Below are 23758 nucleotides of genomic sequence, written 5' to 3' on the forward strand. Positions count from 1 at the left end.
CCTCTGTCAAATATGAGTTCATTTTACCATGCCTTGTAGGACGTTATGCAAAGGTGTTATGTAAATATTAATAAGAAGGCAATGCAAAGCAGATTTCTGTGGGACACACCACACTTGAGCAGGGAGTTTTTTTTCAACCCATTCTAAATTGCACCGAGGTAATGATTAGACAAATGAGTCAAAAGAACCTAGGGTGCAGCCTGGTTGTTGAATATTACAGATTTTGGTTTTCATTTTATAATTGTGTTGTAGCAAGTGAGGACAGTCCAAGGAGTAGAACAGCAGCTTAATCTGTGAATTTAACTTGAACAAGCATTAGGCCATCTAACCTTCCATGGGTCTTTGGTTGACAATTAGATTGGCATGTATTGTTTATCAGTATCTATAGCAAGTGTGGCTACATTTCGCCACTTTGATAGACATCCAAAGAGGAACTATGGCACGGCTTGTATTGGTGTAGGTAACTTGGTTAGCCTTCAGATGTTTTTCATCATGCTCACAATCTAATGAAACCCGTATGCAATATATTGGCAATAATGGTGAACTAAAATGCTTGTTTTTGTTTGCAGGCTGCTGAACAACAATCAGATCAAAAGAATACCCAGTGGGGCATTTGAAGATCTTGAAAATCTAAAATATCTGTAAGTAAAGTGAATTTATTTTCTCATTTTAGGCTTTCAATTCACACGTAATCCACACCAAATACAAAGGGAAGTTGTACATGGTACAGTTAAAAAAGCACAGAGGAAAGTTGCATATCTTCCATTCAGATGCAGAAAACATTGAGATAGGTACATAATGTGATCCATAGTCGCCAGAAGGCTAAGCAAAAGTACTCCTGGCTAAAGGGGCCTCCCTTTCATTGATATGGGAAGGAGCTGACAAAATTAAGGAAATCCGAGCCGATCACAGTAGAAGTGCACAAGTTAAATACACCAATAAGAGGGGCAAGGAATAATACTAGTCTGTTACCAAATGTAAGAAAATGAAAACCAGATAGCAAGATTGCTATCAAGTGATATGGAGATCACTAAAAAATAATGGCATCAGACCAAAAGTAGTGTTCAACAATTTTAGTAGACTTTTTTTTATCACAGCACTTCTACAAAGTAGGTGGATAATGTCAAAGGAAATGGACTCAAGAGACTAAGGAAAGGTGAGTTAGTCGTATTTATCAAATGGCCACGTTTTCAGGTACTTTCTGAAGGCGGTGTGTGATGGTTTGCCTAATTTCTTTTAATTATTCTCCTTCTCAAGTGTCCTAACAAATTTGACTTAAAATTTCAACATCTACAATTTCTCATTTTAGTCATTTTTTCAAACGCTTTTGGAGCATGGCCTACAAGTTCCACCATGCACTGTTTTTCTGTTTCCCAGGTACTCTGGGACATTTGCCTGCCAGTTCCAAACTGCACTATTTCTTTCGCTTGCCATCTACTCTACCTCCTTCAAACTTTGGACAAAAGCGGCAGCCTGTCTCCCCCTTTGATGTGTCTGTGTTTTTTTAATGCCCAAATGTTGATCAAATGTTTATCAAATAAGATTGTTTTATTCTAAGAACAACTGTTAATTTTCACCCAGTTTAACGTCAGAGACGGTGTCAATAGGTTGTTGTACAGTTGAATGGAGACCCTATAACCGGGCCCATTGCTGGCCAGTTGCTTTACTTATTTTATCATTATCATGCTTCATTATGCAAATTGACTTGCATAAACTGAATTGTATCTTCCCACGATTGGTTATACAATGTTATAGAGTCTGCGGTTCCTCTACACATCTCTGGATCTTCACTTATTTGTTGAAATTCTTTTGCCAAATTTCTAAGATCCCCTCAGGTCCATGGTGCATGCACAGGGACAAAATTGTTCCAATGTGCATTCACAGCCAGTAATTTTCTTAAGTGGAGTTGGGCCTTTGCAGGGCCGTACTACGTTCAACTTCTAATAGTGGAATAGCCAAATGGTGTTGGCCCAGAAGCTGCAGCCCCTGTTCCAGTGTTTGGGGAAATAAGCTAGAGGGTTTGGCAGAAGCTGCAGTAGCCATGGAATTTTCAGTGCCAGAGCAGGGAGATATAAAACGGCTTGCTGATGCCTCATGAACTGTTATGGTGGTGCAGTTTCCTGAAGGGGAGCCTGAACATTGCTTAAAAAGTCAATGCCTTCCACCCTTTTTCACCTGGAACAGCTGTGTTTTAAATCTGAGTTTACTTATATCAAAGGAAACTTCAATTGGTAATTGTTTAAATCCACTCTACATTTATGTAACAACGTATTTCGTGATTATAATGTGCATACATAAAATATGCAGGTGTGTCTTTTGCTGGAATCTACACTTTTCTAGGCTGCCTTTCCCCCATTTTCCCTCAGTCAAAAGGAAAACTCTGTTTATAATGTGGCCAGACGAAAGAAAGATGATCATTCATGCGCAAGTGAAAAACTACTAGCTGTAGTCTGCAGCAATACGTTTCTCAGTTAGCTTCTGGGTCATTGGCCGCAGATGACACCCTTGCTTTCAGACCCCACTCACATGGGAGCGTCCCAATGTTGCTTGGCTCATCTGAATTCCCATACCTGGTCAGCAGCTCCTACTTCTCCATCATAATGAATTAGTTCCATCTGATTTATTCCGACTGGCTCATCCCTCTTTCCTATTTCTGCAGATATTTCTGATTTATTGATTTCTCTTTGTTCTGAGTTGCCATACTGCATCATAACATACAGATCAGTAACAGTGTGCATTTGAGCTTCATTCAGGCTTGTCCTATTTCTACTAGTTGAGGGGTAGCAACCTCCCTCTGTTCCAATCTGCTTCTGCACTCTGTTGCGTAATAAAATACGGTTTTGCGTAAACCCAGGAAGAGACACCAGCTTACGAGTAGCCCCTCTCTGATACCCTGTTAAAGATTTCACACGCCTCTGCCCCCTTGGCCATGGCTTACTGCGCACACCTCAATTGTCTTCCCTGGGCGCACTACTGCCTCCATTCTGGATGCCCTCACTTTGGACACCTCTTGGCATCACCCAAGTTCCAAGATACAAGGCAGCGTGATTCACGGTTCACGCAGCACCTGCCTGTGCAGCCTGCCAGACGAGCACCCATGAATCAACCGGTTGCAAATCATTGTGTCTGCGTTGTCCCAGTCACATGGCAGAGACAGTCGGCGCAACCTGCCATAAAAGTTGTCCAATGATTCATCATCCTTCTGACGGGCAGAGCACATCACGAAACGTTCATAGTCAGCATTTGCAAGTGGCATGAAGTACTCCCTTAGTGCAGGCTTGGCTGCATCATAGGTGGCATTGGCAGGCTTCAGAGACTGAAACACCTCATGGACTGCAGGCCCTGCGGAATACAAGAGCGTTGCCACCTTGCTGTCGTCATTGGTTTCACCTGTGGCCCTGAAGTACATGTCTAGCCGGTTTATCCACATCCTCCATCTCGGACCTAGACTGGACAGGGCACCCGAGATATTTAATTCAGGCATTGCATGAGTGCCCCCTGCTGTCTCATCACGAGTGGTGCTTTGGGAACAGAAGGTGTTCCCGCACCCTGGCCGCCATCCTGCATGGCAGTGAGCGCACCCACAACAAATGGTGCCGTAACTCACTGACCTGCATTTGGATGATGAGTGTGAAGATGTTGGTCATGCACTGCTCCTTGAATCCTCTGATGACTTCCTCCACCACAAAGCAAACAACCCAAAATGCCCTTTCAGGCATCTCTTGGAAATATCCAAGACATGAAAAATAGGGCACCAGGCATACACCCAGGTCTCCCACAATGTTCAGGTCAGGTAGACATCGCAGAAAAGGGACTTCCTTGCCACTCTAGTGGCTCCAAAAATTGAGTTGGGTGGGGCCAGGGGATCAAACAAAGAGCTGGTAGGCCTCCCCCAGCTCCTCACCTGAAACTTGATGTGAAAAGGGTTTCAAAACACTTCAAATGCACAGAATACACAGCATCAGCTGTTCCCCTGCAAAGGAATCCAAATATTGTGCTCGGATCAGCGCACAGGCACTCTAAAATAGAGCTGTGACCTTTCTCAATATATGGGCAAAATGGCAGCCAAACCGTGTGGACATCGCCCTCTCCACGGCATCCAGGAATGGAGAAATTACTAAAAGAGAATCACTGCCCCTCACCGCTGTGCCTAGGTTATTAATGTCCCGCCTCGTCGACACTGTGATGGCTGGAGTGTCAGCGAGCCCCCTCCAGCACACAAAGCTCACACAAATACTTGTTCTCAGTTTGGGCTCCCCAGTCTCTCTGCGGCAGCCGGGAATGTCCATTTTATTTATAAAGCTTGCGGCAGAGTGCAACGTCACTCCGCAGTGCGCGCGTTTCCTTACGGGGGCAGCACCACACAAACAGAGCCAACCTTTTACATAGAATTTTCTGTCACACTAAGAAACGGGGATAGTGCTTTCTCATGACTGTGTTGGTTTGGACACGTGTATCATTTGTCGTTTACACATCCTCCTGTCATCTAGTTTCACGTTCAGAGTCCTTCTGCTTTCCTGTCTCTTGAGTACCTTATTGACCCTCCCGCTTTCTGTTTGCAGTGGTCTTTTCTTCTTCCCTGTGCCAGCAGACATAGCTGCCTTCATAACTCTGTGTTACATTGCGTTTCACACCCATATGTACATTTTGCTTCCACACACTGTTCTGTTTTTTGTGTTGCTTTGGCCTCCTGTAACGTCGACCTCAGCAATAGTCCTCTAGACCTTCAGAAAAGTAAGGCTTCCCAGGCAGGGCATCATCATCTTACATCTGCGAGGCAGAAATGTGGCCTTTGTTAATTGCTGAACTTTGCCCCAAGTACTTCTATTCAAATTGATATATTTCACATTCGGTTTTGAAGAAGCTTATTGCTTGGTGAGAAATAATTGGGGTCCACTTGGAGGCATCAAGGCTGTAAATGCTTTGTTGCAGAAACTGAATGTCTAAATATGAAGGTTTATGAGAATTTTGTTAGGGAGAGAGGATGTTTTTGCCAATTGGGCATATGTTGCTTTATGACGGGACTGTCATAATTAATGAAACTAATGTTCCCATTGCAGGCAGCCTTTTCTCAGTGGTAGAAGTGTATGAAAATCAGTAGTGGAACTTTGTTCACTCCTGGCCTGTCCCCGCTCCCTGTAAACCCCATCACTACGCCCCCTCCCACACACAACACAAACCACCAAACACACGCCTGCTGTTCAAGGGAACGTTCATTGTTCTGAATTGAAGTGCAAGTTTCAACTTCTTCCTACACTTTAATTTATAAAACGAAACCATTCTGGAACATTTTCTATTTAAAATAAAAGTATAGGAATGTAGAGGAGCACCGCTCACTTCGAGCACTGCCTTTTCTGGGTATCTTGATTTGGTGCCTTGGGGCTATGAATGATGTGCTACTGGGTCCCAGACAGGCATGTAAAACTTCCTTTCACAATGTGTTTTCAAATTTATTGCATTTTATCCAAAGTGAATATGGCTTTGTTTTGATATGCAATTGATATTTAAATGCCATACCAGCCTGGTTCTACTTATTTGCATCAATCCATCCATCCATGCCTGCCTGCAGATGTCTGCTTGGAAAGCGGTCTTCCTTTATCATCATGACTTCCTGAAGTATAAATGGTGAGGTTGTGCACCAGTGACTTCAGGAGGATGGCCATAATACGTTGCACCATTTTTATATTCATTTTCCCACCTGTCCGGTCACAATAATGTAATTTGTGGATCCTAATTTAGTCGCCATCACTCATCCTACTCCTATTTCCTCATCACTCATCCTCATGCTTGATCCTAATCCAAGTCCCTCATCCTAGTCCTACTCCTAGTTTCTATCCCTAGTCTTAGTCCCTCATTTTAATACTAGTCTCATTAGACTCCCTTTTCCTAGTGCCTCATTCTAGTTGTGTACATAATCTCTTATCCATAGGCTCTTCTGCCTAGATTCATGTCCCACTCCTAGGGCCTTCCTTTAGTCTATCAGCTTATTTTCTGTTCCTACATTCTAGTTCCGCATCCTAGTCCTCATCTAGCACCTTCTCCCCTCTCTCACCCTAGTCTCTCATCCTTGTCCCAAGTCTCTGATCTCTCATCCCTACTTCCCATTCTAGTCCATTTTCCTTGTCTTACTCTGTCATCCAAGTCCTAGTTTCACCAGCATCTATCATCTTTATCTCTTGTCTTGGTTTTCTTCTTATCCTGGCCCCCTGCTTGTCCTCATGTCCATTGACCTTCTCCATCATCCTAGTCCCTTATACAAATGTTTCGCCCTAGTATCCATCATCCTATCCATTGTCCTAGTCCTATTAGTCTTCTCTCATCCAGTCCTCTTCGCTCACCCAAGTCCTCTTCTCCAATCCACTTCTCATCCTAGTCCTCTTCCTTTCCTAGTCCTCTTCCTTTCCTAGTCTTGCTGTTAGTATCTTGTCCTAATTTATAGTCCTAGTTCCTCACCCCTTGTCCTAATCCTTCATCTGGGTCCCAGTTCCATCATCTCTCTCTCATCCTAGTTCAGTATTCTAGCCCAAGTCCCACATCCCTTGTCTCACATTCCTTTGTGACACTTTCCCTGTCAAGTCCTAGTGTCTTGTCGCTAATTGTATTCTCTTGTCCTAGTCCCAGTCCCTTTGTCAGTGTTTAATCATAGTCCCTTGTTCTAGTCCTATTGTTCTGTTCTAGTGCTGCTACTCTTGTCCTACACCCTGTTTCTGGTTCTTTGTCCCTTGTCTTAGTCTCTTGTCCGATTCCCTAGTCTCTTCTCCTAGTCTCAAGCCCTACATTTGTTTTGCTTGTACTAGTCACTGTATGACTGCTGGGTCACTGTATCATTTTACTCATAGTTTATCATTCTTGTCTCGTATTCTCATCCTAGTCCCTAATTCTAGTCCTGCCGCAAGTCAAGAGTCCTAGTCACTTGCCATAGTCGCTCAACCAGGTCTTAGCCCTTCATTCTATTACTAGTTTCTCATTGCTCTTCCTAGGCTCTGTGAGAAACCTGAAGGTGTCTCACCCGCTAGTTCTTGGGATCTGTCATCCAGGTGGCAAGGACACAGCCATCGCTTTTGGATCCAGTTCCTGGGGGTGGACCAGTGCGGGAGGATCACCCCTGGATGAGGGGGTTTTCGGGGAGTGGAAGTGGGGCATCGGTTGGTGAGACGCGGTATCCCCTTTCCTGTAACACCTTTTCCCCATCCTACACGGTAGGATACCTAGAAACCTCTGGGTATTAAGCACGTTAAAAATAACCTATCATATCATAACTCAACCCGCCCCACCCCACTTTCCAGACACAAACACTTTCTCACGGACAGTTCACCGGGTGTTCACCGTGAGCAACAGCTGACTAACACCAGAGCCGTATACCTGGCATGTGCCAATACAATGGACAGCCAACGTTGGGCAATTACTGATCATTAGAAACACCTGACTTCCATCACACTTCCCCACATGGATTAAAGGCAGAGCACAAAAGCACCCTCTGAGTAAGGAAAAGCACACAAGGAAACGCCAGTTCCAAGATGGCAGTTTAATACAAGGAGAAAGACGTCAAGACCGAAAAGGGTTGCAAGGTGGGAAGTGCCCTTGACTTTGTGATCCTTGGAAAGTAAGGAGCCAAGAACTAAAGCTGAACAAGCCTACACTGTGCAACCAAGGTACCCGGGGCATTCTGCGTCGATAACCAAGGTGGGAAAGAACGATTGCTGCCGTGGTACTGTCCTTGGCTCCCACAACAAAGCAGCACTAGTAAAGACAGCACAACCGGTGAGTTGGAGAGACTGATACCAAACCAGCTTGTGTTTGAACCAAGGTTGCAAGCGGCAACATTGTATGAAGAAATCCAAAGAGGACAGTGTGCGAAACATATGTCATTAGCAACGTGGATATAATTGGAAACCAAAGTAGTGAATTAACTTTGGGGAAGCCAAGTGAGATACCATATACAGAGTGGTCTGGCGCCACGTAGATGCTCATTCGAAGGTCTCTGTTAGGTAGCCAACGGAATGGCGACTGTATTGTAAAACGGAAGCTTGTATCGAAGTGGTCCTGCAACGGGTCATGGTAAACCCTGTGCACATTTGAATGTCTTCAATAAACCAAGGTGAAATACAATTGAACCGAGCCCGGCAGAGGGAGACTAATTGGAAAAGAGAATGGATCTGAGCCCAGCTGAAGGGATCCGGGGTGAACCGTTAGCCACCCAATAAAATGAATATTCTCTGAACTTTGTAAAAAGTAGGATCTGAGCACAGAAGAGAGGGATCCAGGGTGAAGCACCCAAGTTGAATCAAGAGACTTTGATCAGAAAAGAGCCTTTGGCACAGAAGGCCCTGTTGCTGGAAATAGAACTGTATCCTCGTGCTGAAGATGCCAGAGTGTGTGCTTTGCTCGAGTGAACCGCCTTACCCTGTGCTGAAAACGTGGGTAAGGGAGGCCAAATGCCGAAAATCCTGACATATTATTTTGTGAACACTTCTTTGTTTTTCATGAACATTACCCCACACTATTCGTAAATTAGCAGCAAAGATTGGCAATATTTATTTTTATTTTAGGCCCTTTTATTTTGACAAGACTCCAATATGACTGGATTATTGTTATTTGATGGCTGTAGCTTTCTACCATCTGTAGATTTAGGTTTAGATAGGCGTTTATCACCCCTTTGTATGAGCTCAATAAACACCCTTGAACTGTGATCACTTGTGTCTATCTTACTGTTGATACCATGCCTTCATTACAGCTCTCATTCCTGGGATTTTGTTATAGTCCTAGGCCTTCATCCCTATTATCACATCTTTAATATTTCCTATTTTCTCAGCCTGGTCTCTAATCCTATTCTCTTACCTTAATCCATCATCCTAGTCTGTGCTAGTCACTCAAACACTCCTAGAGCATTGGCCCTTGTCTCTAACCCTAATCTTAGTCTCTCACCCTAGTTCTAATCCCTTGCCCCCAGGCCTGTAGTCCCTCATTATGTTACTAGACTACTGTCCTAATCCTAGACCTTGTGACGAATGAAGGGAATTCGTTCTTTCACCTCACGGTGGAGCCCCTCCCATCTGTGAGTCTAGGCAGGTGAGCCTGCGCCACAACACCCTCCATAGGGGTAGAGGCAAGCGGGACCTCACTGGGAGTGGTGCCCACTTAGGGGACCAGGACACCCATTCCCATTAGGAACTCCCTAAAACTATGAATATGGTGGCCTACATGGGATGCAAAAAAATAACAGAAAATATGAAATACTAAGACTGGGATGAAGAAACACCTAATACATACCATTATTTTATGGGAGACGAACATGTCCCTTTAATCAATATATGCAATCCACTGGGATGGGTATGTTTATTAACATGCCCTCGGAGAGAAGGAAGGAAGAAGAGAGAGAGGAACAGGTACACGGGCCTGGGAAGCTCCCAAGCTGCGTAGGACCTGGGGAAGATGGAAACCAGGAAGCCTGCAAGTTTCAAACTTGTTTGATATTGCAGAGTGGGACACCAGATAAGGGAGAAACTGGCAGGGCAGGAGCCTGCAAGAAGGTGGTGGCGAGACCACGAAGGAGAATCCATGGTGGATAGTTGGTCCACAAATCGCCAGCAAAGAAAAGGCGATGGTGGTCTATGACCCAAGAGGAAATCTCTGACTAACAAAGCTACCAAATACTTTCTACCTTAAGAAGGAAGCTAACGGGGAGACCGAGAAGCACAGGAGGCTCCCAGGGAATCATTATGCCGCACCATCAACTTGTCTCAGTAGAGATTATGAAACACACTTAACCTCGAAACGAATGAGCTTTAAACGTGATGAGATGATAAAGAGAATTCTTGAATAACCGATTAAAGAGAAAGTAGAACAATGGATAATAATGCCCTCGGAAAAGGGGAAAGTAACTCAGTATCTTATTCAAGAAGAATATAATACCAAAGAGAAAGAAAGGTATGACTCCGAGGCAATAGACAACTGAGCCACATAACAAATCAAATGGACCAAAACAAGCTGAATTACAATTGCCCAGGAGGGAAAGCCTATCGAAGCAATAATACCTTACAAGGATACGTTGAGACCAACAGTCAGAAAAATAGATCTTATAAGAGATCCCAAAAGGGATTCCCAAAGAGAAGGGACAACTTAGTAAACCTTTTGAAGAACTAAAGAGAATGATCCAAGAAGTCACAAGAGACTATATGGAGATTATTTACTAAAGAAAATCATACAGGCTGGTACTAGAAGTACCCTCGGGAGTAGGGAGTCATTTTCCTGTCCTAAGTTAGATTTCATAGTGGTAGGGTCACTTAGTGTCGTTTTTGGACTGCAGACTGATTTCTTTGGATGTTCACGACTGACAAATGAGCACCTTAGTACCATAGGTAGAGACTACCCATAGAGCTAGGCAAGGTTAGGCCTTTATTGTTACTTAAATATGGTGCATCATGTCCTTGGAGATTGTGTCCCATTTCTGACTTGCCACAACCTTCATCCCCAGTCTGTCATTCTTAGCCTTTCCTATTTCTTCATCCTAATCCTAGGCCTTTATCCATATTCTAACATTTCTATCTTTTTCTTTTAACTCATCCTTGTTGTAATCTCTCATCCCAGTGATTCATCCTAGTTACTTTTCATTAAAGGGGTCATATAGATATGGAAAAGGGGTAGCGAGAGACTAGATCCTTGGGGAACTCCACAGGTAATGGGTTTTAAGTTCGAATTGAATGAAGGCAGCTAGGCGATTTCTGTTCTGCCCATTAGGTTCATACAGTGTAGACTTCAGTATGGAGGCTGGTTTTCTTCAATATCTTTAATTGGTGTACTGCCGTTAACCATTTCGAAGGCTGCAGGGATATTGAGGAGTATGAGGGCTGAACTGTTTTTTTTTCTGCTGTTATTACCAAATAGAAACTAGTGCCAATTTGGTGCCTCTTGTAGGTCTGAAACCAACTTGCGAGTGATCCAGTAAGTGACTAGACTCTACATGCTACAAGATTTGCTTGTATACGTACCTCTGTATATAGTGTATATTTGTTATAGTGATTTTCAAAAGAGAATTATTAATTTGTAACCAGGGCTGTTACTGGAATAACTGGCACATTTGCAAAGTGGCAGATTTGAAAGAATAAATACTTCCATATACTTGATTATTTCATAGTTTAATACAGATGTATTTTCAGTGTGTTGTGTGCCCCATTCCTATTTTGTCCAAGCATACACACAACTTTCTCTGATTTCTTTTTGAGAGACCACATGTCATATCTTTGCATTCCCTGTAACTGTTTCTGAATTTACAGCACCTTCTTTTATTTTCAGTTTGCCTTGTTTTAGTGACTGGAGTGGGAGGCTGGAAGGGAAAACTGGCTACCTGCACATCACAATACACTACCCTAACAATTGTTTTGCAGTCAAGGGCAAATCAAAATGCTTTCAATAATTATGTTTGAGCCCACTGATGACATCGCAGTCCCTGTACAAATGTTGAAACTCCTTATGTGGCAGGAAACGGAAATCACACAGCACTCAAGAGTATGTGGCCATGTGTGGCGTGAGGAGGCCATCCAGTCCTGTTTTTGCTTGGAATTCTGGCACTTGTAGTTTTCCTGAATTTCAATTGTGAAAGGAAAACTTGCAAGTCCCAGGAATCTGAGGGAAAAAACAGAACTGCATGGCTTCTCACGCATGGCCACTTGAAACTTGACAGATCTAGAAAAACAAGTTTCAAAAATCGCCCAATAATGAGGTAAAGGACTGTGATTCAACTTTTGGCAATTAAGTGGCACTTTAAGCGCTGACTTATAAGCCACATCGATTGGCATGGGGAAATGATGTTAGTAGTGAGATGGGATGTCGGGACACACACGCACAACACACCACACATACTCCCACTCCCCATGACTCTGCTAGTCCTTATGAGCATTTTCAACCACTACCTGCCCCAAACCATCAAAAACATCTTTCCCCTAGATCACTTTGAGCTAGTGCTGTTCTTTTAAGAAGAAACCTATGCTATTTCTAAGCAATTTTTTGTTCGATAATGGTGTATTTGCATCTATAAACCAGCTCCAGGTATAAGAAGTGTTCAGGCACTTGATCTTATAATCCGTATGTGTATCCTTGCATCTGTTCCCTGCACTAAATTCCTGTTAACGAGCATTGGCATAGACATTTGTCAGACACTGTCATAATATACAAAGGCACTAACACAGTTTTGCCAGCTATGGCCATCTTATGGCCAGACAGAACCATTATGGCAGTGCCTAGAGAAGGCCTTTTCTGTACCTATATAGAAGCCAAAACTGTTGGCTTTGCAAATGTTTGTCTTTTATGGCATTCCTATATTTCGTCCACAGCACATCAAACCCAGGATACATGAGGTTTTCACTGTAAACCAGTGCATCGAAAAAGGAATTACTACGCTCTGCAATAACAATACCCTTTTCTTGGTATAGGATAGAACACGTTCTGGTAATGCAACTATGATCCCAAGCTGAGCCCCCTTGTTCCAAATATGACCTACATGTGCTTGTCAGGTCTTTGCCTGTTAATTAATGGTATGTATTCACTTGTTCTTTGCTAATGTTCATTTAAACATATTTCCGTTACACTTAAAATGGCTTCATTTGCATCTCGTCATATATACCCTTCCAATCTGCTTACTTAGATTTTATTTGCCATATCTGTCGTATTTATTGATCATAGTGTACAACCAGGTATATCTACCTGCTAGGATTGTTCTCTTGAAACCCTCAATAGAAAAATGTAATTCCAGGAAAACAAATCTCATATAGCTAAGAGCGTTCTCTTGAAACTACTATCATTCTCTTATTTATTAATTTATTTAGAGATTTTTAAAGCGCCTTTGGCCCATAGGCAAACGGGCGCTATAAACTAGCAAACATTGTATGATGAAAGGTAAAACAAGAATGATAAAACAAAGACCATACAAAAGTTAAAACCAGTATAAAACGGCCTTAACCAGCAGACATTAACAAGAACACAGTAAAAAGGCAGACATGAGCCACTGGATAAAAGGAACAATAAGGAACACTAAGATAGAACAGCAGCTAATATAAAATGAAATGTTTTGAGCATTTTCTTAAAACGATCAAGGGAAACCTCCGAATGTAAGTAAACGGGCAATCCATTTCAAAGGTCTGGAGCAATAAAGTCAAATGAGCGTGTGTCTGCTCTTTGAATTTGTACCGTAGCACAGATAACGGATTGCTGTTGCTTGATCTAAGCTCATTACTGTATTGCTTGAAGCTCATCCAGACGTGTACCCCTTGCTCACTGTGCTCAGAGAGGCACAGCTCCACCTCACTGAGGCCCAACAAAGCTGAAACACGCGTATGGGGTTGCTGTTGGTACTCTTGTTCAGAAGGGAATTGCCATAGCATTTCGGTGCTGGACTGCCCATGTAGGCGGGGCAAAGACTTATATGCAAATAGTTATTTCCCATCTGTGAAAGGTACAGTGAGCAAAAGTGTGGCTGCGGACTCTCAAGTGGGTACCTACCATCCCAAAGAACAGTTTGTTCTCGCAGAGGGACGCCTATGGACTATTTTTTTTTGGTTGTTTGATGCTCAGTCTCTGTTTCAGGTAGATACAATTGTTACCAAACATGCATTTATGTGTAATAGACAGCAACCTCAACTTGAGCCGTTCCCTAACCGGGAAGCCAGTGCATGGATCTTCTGATGTGACATGTTCTCTGTGCTATGGTCCTTACTGTCTGATTCTGGACTACTTAGAGCTACGACAAGTTATGTTCAGAAGTGCCAACTGGAAGGCTCCCACAGTAACCCATCCTGGCTCCTACAATTGCCCAAGCTAGTGTGGCGCAATTATTTTTTGAGATAAAGGCCTGAATCCTCAATCTCAAATAAGCCCAAGAAGAAGTCACAAAATTGACATTGGTCTTTCATGATGATGTTGAGTCAAGGTTAGACCCCCAGCGTTTTTAACCCTGGTTTAGAAAGGGAAGAGCCCTGAGGAACACCACACTGACGTTCAATTGAACCAGCTGTCACTTGACCACTAAAAACTCTTGCCTCTGTCTGTTAAAAAAGATGAAATCCATTTGGCAACTGATCTTGATATAAATGCTTCAGATTGAACACTATTAAAACGAACATTAAAATCCACCAAATCAAAAGCTACAGCGAGATCCGACAATAAAAGTAAAGAGACATGTCCGAGATCCATGTTCATCGACAGCTTAGCTTTTAGATCAAGAAGGTCTGATTCAGAGCTGTTATTGGCAGAAATCCTGACTGCCTTGGATCTAAAAGATTGTGCTGCTCCAAAGGAGCATGGATTTGCAAATACGCTATGTGATCTAAAATCTTTAAAAGAAAAAGGTACATTTGTAGTAGGCCTGTAGTTTGTCATGCTGTTAGGATCCAGGGAAAGTTTTTCCAGCAAGGGAGTGATCCATGCCTGTTTGACAGAGGTTGGATTGAGCACAGCTTGAAATTAGGATTTTTCAAACCCAGAAATTGCCAATGCAATACTTGAGGCACACCTTTGATCACTTTTGGAGGGGCAATGATGCTCTGGGCAGCTAGTTGGTTTGAGACCTTTTAGGCAGCGTTCAAGTTTGCTACTTTGTTAGACAAGGCCTGCTGTATCCTAACACACCAATCTTTGTCCTTAATCTCATGATCCCTGGCGTAATATCGGGCTTTTTTAGTTTCATAATTTTAAACAACTCTTTTTGGTTCGAGGGGGGTTTCAAACCCGCAGCCCCAGCATGCCCCCAAGATGACGGATGCCACCCACTGAAGCATCCCCACAGACCTCACTCGGATGACATCACTGAGGTTATGAAAAGGCGACATGGCTGAACACACCCGCAGAGACATAAGCCAGGTGCTAAACAAGACACATGAACTGCTTGCTCACACTGAAAAAGTGATTATTAGCAAAATGGAAGCCACAACTGCATTGAAAGAATTGGGATAGCTCAAAACACAGGGCTGAGGCCTTATACACTGACCTTTCGGAGAGAAGTGAAACAGGCCTGCCAGCATGTCCAGCCCTACCAAGGACACTGGGGAAGAGGGCTCGAGTCAGCTGAAAAGATAAAGCACCTGCAACGACAAAAAGGCTGCAATCCCTAATAAATGCCAGCAGAGAAAATCATTTTTACGGTCCCGGAACACGTGACCTGGAGCTGGAGAACAAAGGCCATTCAGACAGATAAGGTTGTTCCCATCAAATTGAAAAAAACGAACATGAGAAAAATACAACACAACTTGAAGATGGCGAATGGAGTGTCCTTGCCCAAGGCAGAGGGGTGGCACAATAGAGGGAAGCAGGCGGTGCTCTGAGCTCGCCTTCCCCACCCATAATGTTTTCTCACATGCTGGTAAATTTCCTAAACTGACGAGGCTTCCACTGACCTGGGGGTGGTGCCAGGTGGAACTACCAGATCTAGCCAGACCAATCAAATGACCTGCCCCATAGACTATAATTATGGCTATACTGTTCACCCAATCCCTTTTCGCCTAAGAGCAAGGAATGTATCTTTCGGTTGTGAGGTAACAGCAGCTTAAAAACTCACTGCTCACCTGTAATGAGCTGAACGTCCGTTGGGAGCTGTGGAATCTGTGTGCATATCCCTGCTTGGACTAAATAAAGCAGAAATTTGTCACATTTCTGCACTCTTCCGTTTCTGGGCATGAGGGCATTTCCCTCGAGCCTTTCTCTGTTTTTCTAACTACATTTCATTGGTATTAGAGAAGGCATTACAAATTCGACCATCAAAGTAATCCTTTTTAGCTTGCACAATAGTTTTCTTGTATTGGGCTGATGCCATGCTATATATATCTGTATCCGCAGTGAGAAATTATTTCTGCCATTCTCTGTGGACTTTATTCATTTTGGATCTATGTATTCATTGGTCTTGTGTATACCACGACTGCCCGCTCGCAGTTCACATGTGGATTTACATATCCTAGCCGGTGCCAATGTTAATCACTGAGAGAAGCGAGTGACAAATATATCTGGCATACTTGAGGATGGTAGGTTAATCAGTGGCTCAATAAAGTGTGCAACAGTTGAGGGTTTGAGGGTGTAATTCTATGAAGGCTGCGATTAACCACAGAGACTCTAGTGGGATAAATTTGAGGTTTAAGATCAGGGACAGGGAGCACAAAACATATAAGGAAGTGGTAATGCCAAGGACAGGCCATCATCTCAAGCTGCCCCACTGGAATACTGGTGGTGCAGAGCAAATCCAGGGTGTCGCCATCTTTGAGTGCCATCAACAGCTTCTTGCATGAAACCTACATTCACTAATAGTTGATTAATGCTAGGGCAAGACGAGCTTGCTGATCATTAAACCAGAGATTGAAGTCCCTGATATAAATGAACTTGGAAGATGGTTTCAACAAGGAGTGAAACTTTACATAGTGCAGTGATTAATCTGCAATTCTACCATCAGTGCTTCCATCCTCTCAATCTGTTCTATGTCCACTGCATGGAAATTCACAGTGGCGCGGAAGATAATGGCCACCCGCTCCCAAGGCCGCTTGGCCTCTTTTTACAGAGGATATTATATCCATCTGGCACGGCCATGGGTGGATCAGGACCAAATGTATACGTTGTCCAAGTTTCAGTTAGGAAAGCAATGTCCAAGTGTTTGTCTATAATAAAGTCAGACACTTCCACTGCATGTCTGGGCAAGGAGCGATTGTTGAGGTACACACAGTGAAGTTTCTGTGACACAGCTTTAAGGCAGAGGTCAGCCTGTAGTCCGTCATTAATGTTAACAAAAGAGGAAAAGCACACCAATTAACATCCTGACTGCACAAGTCCAGCTCCTCCAATTAGAACGTAGCACACAATCACTACTTTGTGGGAGCATGGGCAGCCCAATCAGTGTGCAGGCAACTTCTCTCAGGAAGGCATTTCGATCACTTCGCACACGAGTAAAGCAGCAATATGCTAAAAATGGATTTAAATGGCACAAAAACCAGTCCCTCCACCTGGACTACAGCAGCACCTACATCGCCTCACTCTGAGTGATCCCTCTGCCAGCAGCCTGTCTACGCTGTTGCCGGAGTCCATACGTGTATCCCAGCCTGTGCCTCCCTGCTTGTCCATTGCCTTCATCAGCCAAAGGTAAGTAAAGCCGCCTCGAAGACCATGAGGGCTCTTTTCAATCAGGTAGAACAGAGCCCTCATGGGTCTCGTTTATTTCCCACAGCAGCAGGGCCTAGTATGCAGAGCTTGCTTGAGAGTGCTTATGCCTGGGGCGCCAGTGCAGTCCCTGATGTAGGAAAAATAAGGACCATGGGGGTAGAAGAGGGCCCTCATGGGCCTCACTTTTGCCACAGCAGGGAAAGAGTGATTACTAAGGGTACAATGCAAAGCTGTTCTATTTGTTTCGGAGATTGTCAGCCTGCAAGTGAACATTCAGTTGAAAAGCAGACAATCTCAAACTAATTTCTGGAGCCTTGTTGATTACAAAGAGTACAGTACCATTTGCACAGCAGCATTAATCTTTTTGGTTACACCTATCTCTGTGAATCTGCTTTTTCAGATCTGAACTTCCTCAAATCAAAATTTCACACCCGTCTGACAGATGGGCATCTGAGTGACTCCAACCGAGTTGCTGTTTTAAGCTACACACCAGATTACACAGCACTGGTGGATAGCATGCTGTGTTCAGGCCCTTAACTTGGGCGGCGGGCCGTTACGTACAGGGTCGGCCCACCGCCTCAGGGCATATTGCCTCATGTAAATCAAATGGAATTCAATAAACATGTATCCTACCTAAAATACAACTAAACAAGGATAGCATTACCCTAGCAGCTTGTAAAAACTGTTGCTGAGAGCACGCGTAATACAGCAACAGATACTCCAGCCAGCACTAACCAACTCTGTCTGCACCTTTGGCTAAATGAGGACAAACCCTAGGTGCAAAGCCTCCTGGGAAATAAAGTTCACAAGTTTAAAAGTGCTAGGTGCATGCATTATGTTAAAAGTCAAAATCAAAAGTATTATCTAATGGAACAAAATAAAAGCATATCCTGCCTAAAATACAATAGTCGCTCATAGTCTTCATTGCAACATCAGATTTCTGCTTTGCTGCCTAAGCTCTGGTAACTTTAAGAATGGTCTGTGGCAATGCTTGTGGTTCATGGGCTCCCTGAGGTCTAACTTGGCTTACTAAAAAGTGTCCTTCAAGATGCTGCATGGTCAATCAGTGCTTAATAGGCGGTTCCAAGAAATTCTATTCACTCTTCACCTCACTCACGTGCTTCCTGTCCTATTCAAATTCAATTCCAATTTTGCTGCCTTTACCGCAAAGTCCCAGTCGGAGTGGACAAGAGGCCCCATCTGCTTGGATGATAATCTGTGAATATCTAGTGAAGGCCACAGTGCCTATCAGTAGGGATCAACAAATACATAACCTGTGGAACTACCTTAATATCAACCAGCCTCCCAATCTCCCAGCATTCACGAAGGCATTGATTGAATCAACATTTATGTTGACTGTTGTCTTTGCTCAATGTTTCCATCTCATCTTCAGGTGTATCTTTTTGTTCTGCGTCTATTGTTTCTACTGTTGTTTCTGTTTATATGAGCCCTTGGGTCGCAGACCCTAAGATCCCATGTCGCATTTCAAGACAACACTTTACAGTATTCATTGTCACTAGGAAGGATGATGTACCAGGCCCCCACCTCCTACTCCCTTGAAAAGAAAAACGGCACAGCTAAATAGAACAAAACGAGGGAAAGGCAAGGGATGCATAAACGTTTAAGATTAAATATTACAATTTAACATCAGAAACCCTCTGCAAAACACAAATGGAACGATTCTATGAACACCCCACAAATGCAGTTTTGCACTCCCACATGAAACGGCCCTTTTCCAAGCCTGTGCAGGTATGAATGCTGTTTTTTTTTTTTTTCAAACCGATTTGCCCCTCTTGTTAAAAAGCGATCAAACATTTGAGAGGTGCGTAATGCTTGCTTCAGCTATTCCGCCCCCCTTCATGCCTATGCTAAATCTGGCAATTTCCAAAAGGAATTTTTATTAATTCCTGAGTTTTCATTTGATATTTTAGAAATGGCTCAGATGAGTTGTGCAGACCTCCGAGTGCAGATGCTAGTGCTATTCTGGGTTCTATGAATGTTGCGTTTCTTTTGCTGATTGGCAACTTCGCTGAATTTGCTGCTTTTATTGTTACCACAAACCGGAGCAGAGAACCCCCTGCCCCGCACACCATGCACACACTAACTCCCCTTAATTTACAAAAAGACATCCCACTTCAAATATAATCCTATGTCGATGTCACCCAGACAGTAGTCCGCATTTCTGGAAAAACCTAAAGATCTGTCCTGTATGTATTGAACTTGTGTAATGCATTGCATGCAGAGCAAATGGTGTCAACGTGGGTCTGAGTGAAACTAAAAGACAGTGGTCTAGGACATATAACGGTTCCCCCGGTCGCCTTCTAGTGGCCTGGAACATGCAATTGAACAAATAATTTGCAAGATTACACATAACCTAGAATAATAATCTGTCTCCATTCCAAAAATCAGTGCAGTGGGGCAATTAACGTATACATTGCTATCACACTTGTAGTGTCCATGTTAATTGCAGTCATCTGATGGCTAATTGTCGTAAATGGGTCAGTGAGGTGCTGGGACTGAGCACACTAGGGTGTGTGGGGGGAGCTGTGATTAAAAGGCACAGGGAGTTCGTTTCCCATGCAGCTACCAGAGTCATCAACTCAGACTAAAGAGGAAAGGCTTGAGCGAGTACCAAGAACAATAACCTTTTAAAGAAGCAAAAGAGTTTTGGCGATTTCACAGTATTGTGGAAAACATTCCTGTTCCAGGGGTCTAGCTAAGAGATCAGGTTTTAGTTGAGTTTGTTGGACAGCAGTTGTAGAAGAGAGCTGTCAAACAGTTTACATAAACTTTATATATACACACACAAGCACACACACACACTTTGCGTATACTTCGAAGTACATTTACTGCTACGTGCACACTAACAAAAGAAGTTAAAAGAACATATAATTTAATTCATTTTTTTTTAACTCATAAAAGTTCATTTTGGAATTCATAAAGGAATTCATGCCCTTCCTCTTCAAAAGAGTTCCACAGTTTAATGATTGCAATAGTCCATGCTCAATTGTTGCCCTTGAGGCATTGTACCCAAAAGTCAGGAGATCTTATAAACGTAATACATCGCAAAAGGTTAGCAGTTTATATCCTATTAGTCAGTCGACAAATGCAACAGAACATTTTTTTTATCTGGGTATCCCATATCGTGGGCCGAAAAAGACAGCAAGACAATGTAAAGCCTTAAACAGCAGTAACATACATTTCAGTCTGAATGCATAGGAGGGACATTTAATTAATGAACACTGCGGTTTATTAGTTTCATACATTATCATAAAGTATTCTTTCGAAGGTTCACTGTGATTTTACTGAAAAGTTTGACTTGGAAGGTGGGAGGGTGGTTTTAACCCCCACCCCAGCTCCCTCCCGTTTTGACCTTTTACCCCACCTCCCGTAGATATATTTGGGGAAAAAAATCAGTGTTTTTTCAATGGATCTGTTTCGGTTAAACAATCCATCGAAAAAATCATTTTCAGTAAAATTACTGGATACCCTTGGGGATGTTTAAGCTGATCAATAGTCAATCTATGTTACATATATTCTCAGTGTCTCGCCTTGTAGATCACTTCTCACCTTAATATAACCATAGCTTGACCCGATAAGGGGTTCAGTGCTTAAAGTAACTATGCAGTTTTTAGGTGGCCACTCTTCTAGCCATACGACACTGTGTGATTTCCGATATGGACACCAGTAACTGATTTAAGGAAATATCATCTGTAGCCATGAGCTTCAAGATAAGTAATCTTTTTGATTTAGCTGATGCTCTGAATGACACATAGCCAAGATGAAGTCTCATCATGTGCACTCTAATGGAGTTAGAAAGTCCCAAGGTCTTACGCCAAAATACACCTTCTAATTGGTCCCGCCATTTCAGCCTGTCGGGGGAGGTGCATTCAATCCCGGTTTGCAAGGTTGGCATGAGGATCTGTTTATATTTTAAAAGCAGCCCACTGTAACTATAGCTACCATAGCAGTGAGTGAAATCTCTAATTTTGCCAGCTTTAAGGAGGAATTTAGTATGCCTAAACTCCTGATCTATCTGGCACTGCTGCTCATTAGCAATAGTCACCCCCCCAGGTATTTGGAAACTCTTTTGAATTCAATTCCCTGAATTAGCCAACTTTCATCAGCCTAAACTGCTCGCCCACTTCTATATATCATGTGTTAATTTTTTTATAGCATTTATAGTCAGATTGTGGGCTTTTCAGTAAGTAATTAATGCACGTAGTACTTGCTTCATGCCAATTCTTGACTGGTCTAATGAAACAATGGTGGAAATCCATGTACAGGTTTTAAGATCAAAGTTAAGTGCGCTATATACAAATTAAAAAGGAGTGTGCACACACACCCCTGCTTCAACCCTAGGTTGGTAGGGATAGGCCTTGAAAGTTTCCCCATGTTGTCCAGGCAAATCTGAACCGTCGTATTGGTATAAACTAATTTCAGTAATCTCATTAGAATTTTTCAGTTGGTTAATTTGGCCCAGACCAGCAATCTTCCCTCTTTGTCAAATGCAAGACTAATCTACAAAGATAGCATATAAAGGGACATTGCTTCAAACAAAGGCTATCTCGATAAGGCTCTTTAAGATACGGATGTTGTGACTGGTAGAACAGTTTTTCTTAAACCTGTTTGTAATACATGCACATGTTTACTATTCACTGCCGCTTGTGGAGGGCCCCTAGAACAATGGAGTCAAAAAGCTGACCAGGTACATCAAGCTTCGCCAATTAACGATCCTTGCTGGGTATGTTTGTCCCCTTTTGTACGAATGGCTATCAGTATGGATTTGGACCAGGAACATGGAAAATACCCACTGTTAATATTATTTCAAATAGTCAATGTAATATTGGAGTCCAGATGCCCAAATTAGTTTTCATCATTGTTGGAAAGACAGTCAGCCCGAGCAGCTCCAGAATGTTTTCATTTCATTGTGATCACTGCAATGTTTTCTTCTGTTATGCCAAAATTATTCAGGTCACTTTGCTTCGGTATCTGGGCCAAAGGTTTCCAAAGATTCATGATTAAATGATAAAAGCCAACAAGGTTTCCTCACCCGCCGGGTTTATTTGAATATTAGCTACCTGCCAACTATGCTTATTGATAATGTACCAAAACCTTTGGTTCTCGTTATGGGCTAGTACATGCTTAACAAGCTGCCTCTTTACATTAAGCATTGCCATTTGATGCCTTTTTAGCCCATTTCTAAAGCTGGCTTGCCGAATTGTATACCATATGTTATATAATGCCTGATTATTATGTTTAAATATACGCTTATTTTCACATTTCATTATGTGCTTTTTAGAGGCAATTGTGGCATCGTACGTTCCCCCCTACACCTCATCTGATTCAAGACAAGCGCCTCGAGTACCTTTTGATCCAAACTGGCTAGTCATCAAGTAAATCCAGTCATATAATCTCTCAATTGTGCACTGTATAAGGGAAATATCATGGTTAAGACACACAGTGATATGTCATTAATTGCTCAAATATTCTTTATGGTCCAACAGATTCTATTTGTACCATTATTGATTTCTGTTGCACCCAGTTTATTCTCGTTTGGTGTTATAGTCTTAAATTTAAAGTAGAGGCCTATTTTTGCATGATCACTTAATATAGAGTTTTCCATTCTCATAGAGGGCACATGTTCATACTCACTCAGAGTTACAAAGAAATAATCGGTCCGGGAGGATTTAATTCTAGCGCCCCATGTGGGTCTTCCTGGCACATCTTCCTCCATCCTACCATTTAGCATTATTAAATCATGGCTGTCCACAAAGTGAGGCCACTTTAGGCCTTTCTTACTTGCCTGTGATTTAATAAAAAATAGTATCTTGTATCTCCTGATTACCAATATAGTTATTGATCAGTCTATCATTATCTCCACACTAAGCATTAACGTTGCCCCCAATAACAATTGCCCCATGGCCATACCTTGTTTTTACATTTTGTATCGTTTCATCTATACTGTTCATGATACCTCACATGCACTTGATGCCTGGAGGATCGTAAATATTTATTATTAATAAGGATGGATGTTCAATATGCAAGTAAACGGCTAGCATGTTTCTATATTGTGAAAAGTGAATCTCCTGGGCAGAAACATGACTTTGAACTCCCAAAATGAGACCTCCCATTGGTCTACTTCTAATTCCCGCTGTGGCATCTTTCAAAAATGAGAAGCCATCCACGTACATGGGTCCCATTAACAAGCTTTCCTAAATTAACACTGTCATGTGCCTAAAAAATCCATAGCCCATCCCTCTTTAATAAACGGCGATGGCCTCGTGAATTCCATGTGGCAATGCCAAAACAGCTTTTCCCGTTGTTGGGACGAGCAATGGATTTGGGCTGCAAGATCTGGGATAGCCAACACTCATCAGTTTTCCCTGACTTACACTTCAGATCTGGAGCTAGGTTCCATACTTTCCTCTCATATATGCGAGATATTTATTTTTGGTAAATTACATGATTGTGAAGCATTGATTTTTGATAGGATCATAAGATGCAAATATATTTCATATCCCATGCTTAAGAAAGGTGCAAATGTTAAAATATAGTTGACCACATGAGAAGTATAGCAGTGGAACCTGGTGATTCTATTAGAGTTGTCCTCTAATAATTCTACAAAGTC

General features: G+C 42.6%; 1 protein-coding gene across 1 annotated transcript in view; it reads left to right on the forward strand.

The window, feature by feature from the left end:
• PXDN (peroxidasin) overlaps nucleotides 1-23758 on the forward strand; it is a 571721-nt gene that overhangs the window by 177052 nt on the left and 370911 nt on the right. Inside the window, exon 3 of the mRNA XM_069606052.1 lies at nucleotides 570-641. Within this exon, the coding sequence (XP_069462153.1) occupies nucleotides 570-641 (72 nt within the window). The remainder of the gene's footprint in view (nucleotides 1-569; nucleotides 642-23758) is intronic.

This window comes from Ambystoma mexicanum, chromosome 4p, assembly GCF_040938575.1.
Source record: "Ambystoma mexicanum isolate Mex_15411 chromosome 4p, UKY_AmexF1_1, whole genome shotgun sequence".
NCBI classification, from domain to species: Eukaryota; Metazoa; Chordata; class Amphibia; order Caudata; family Ambystomatidae; genus Ambystoma; species Ambystoma mexicanum.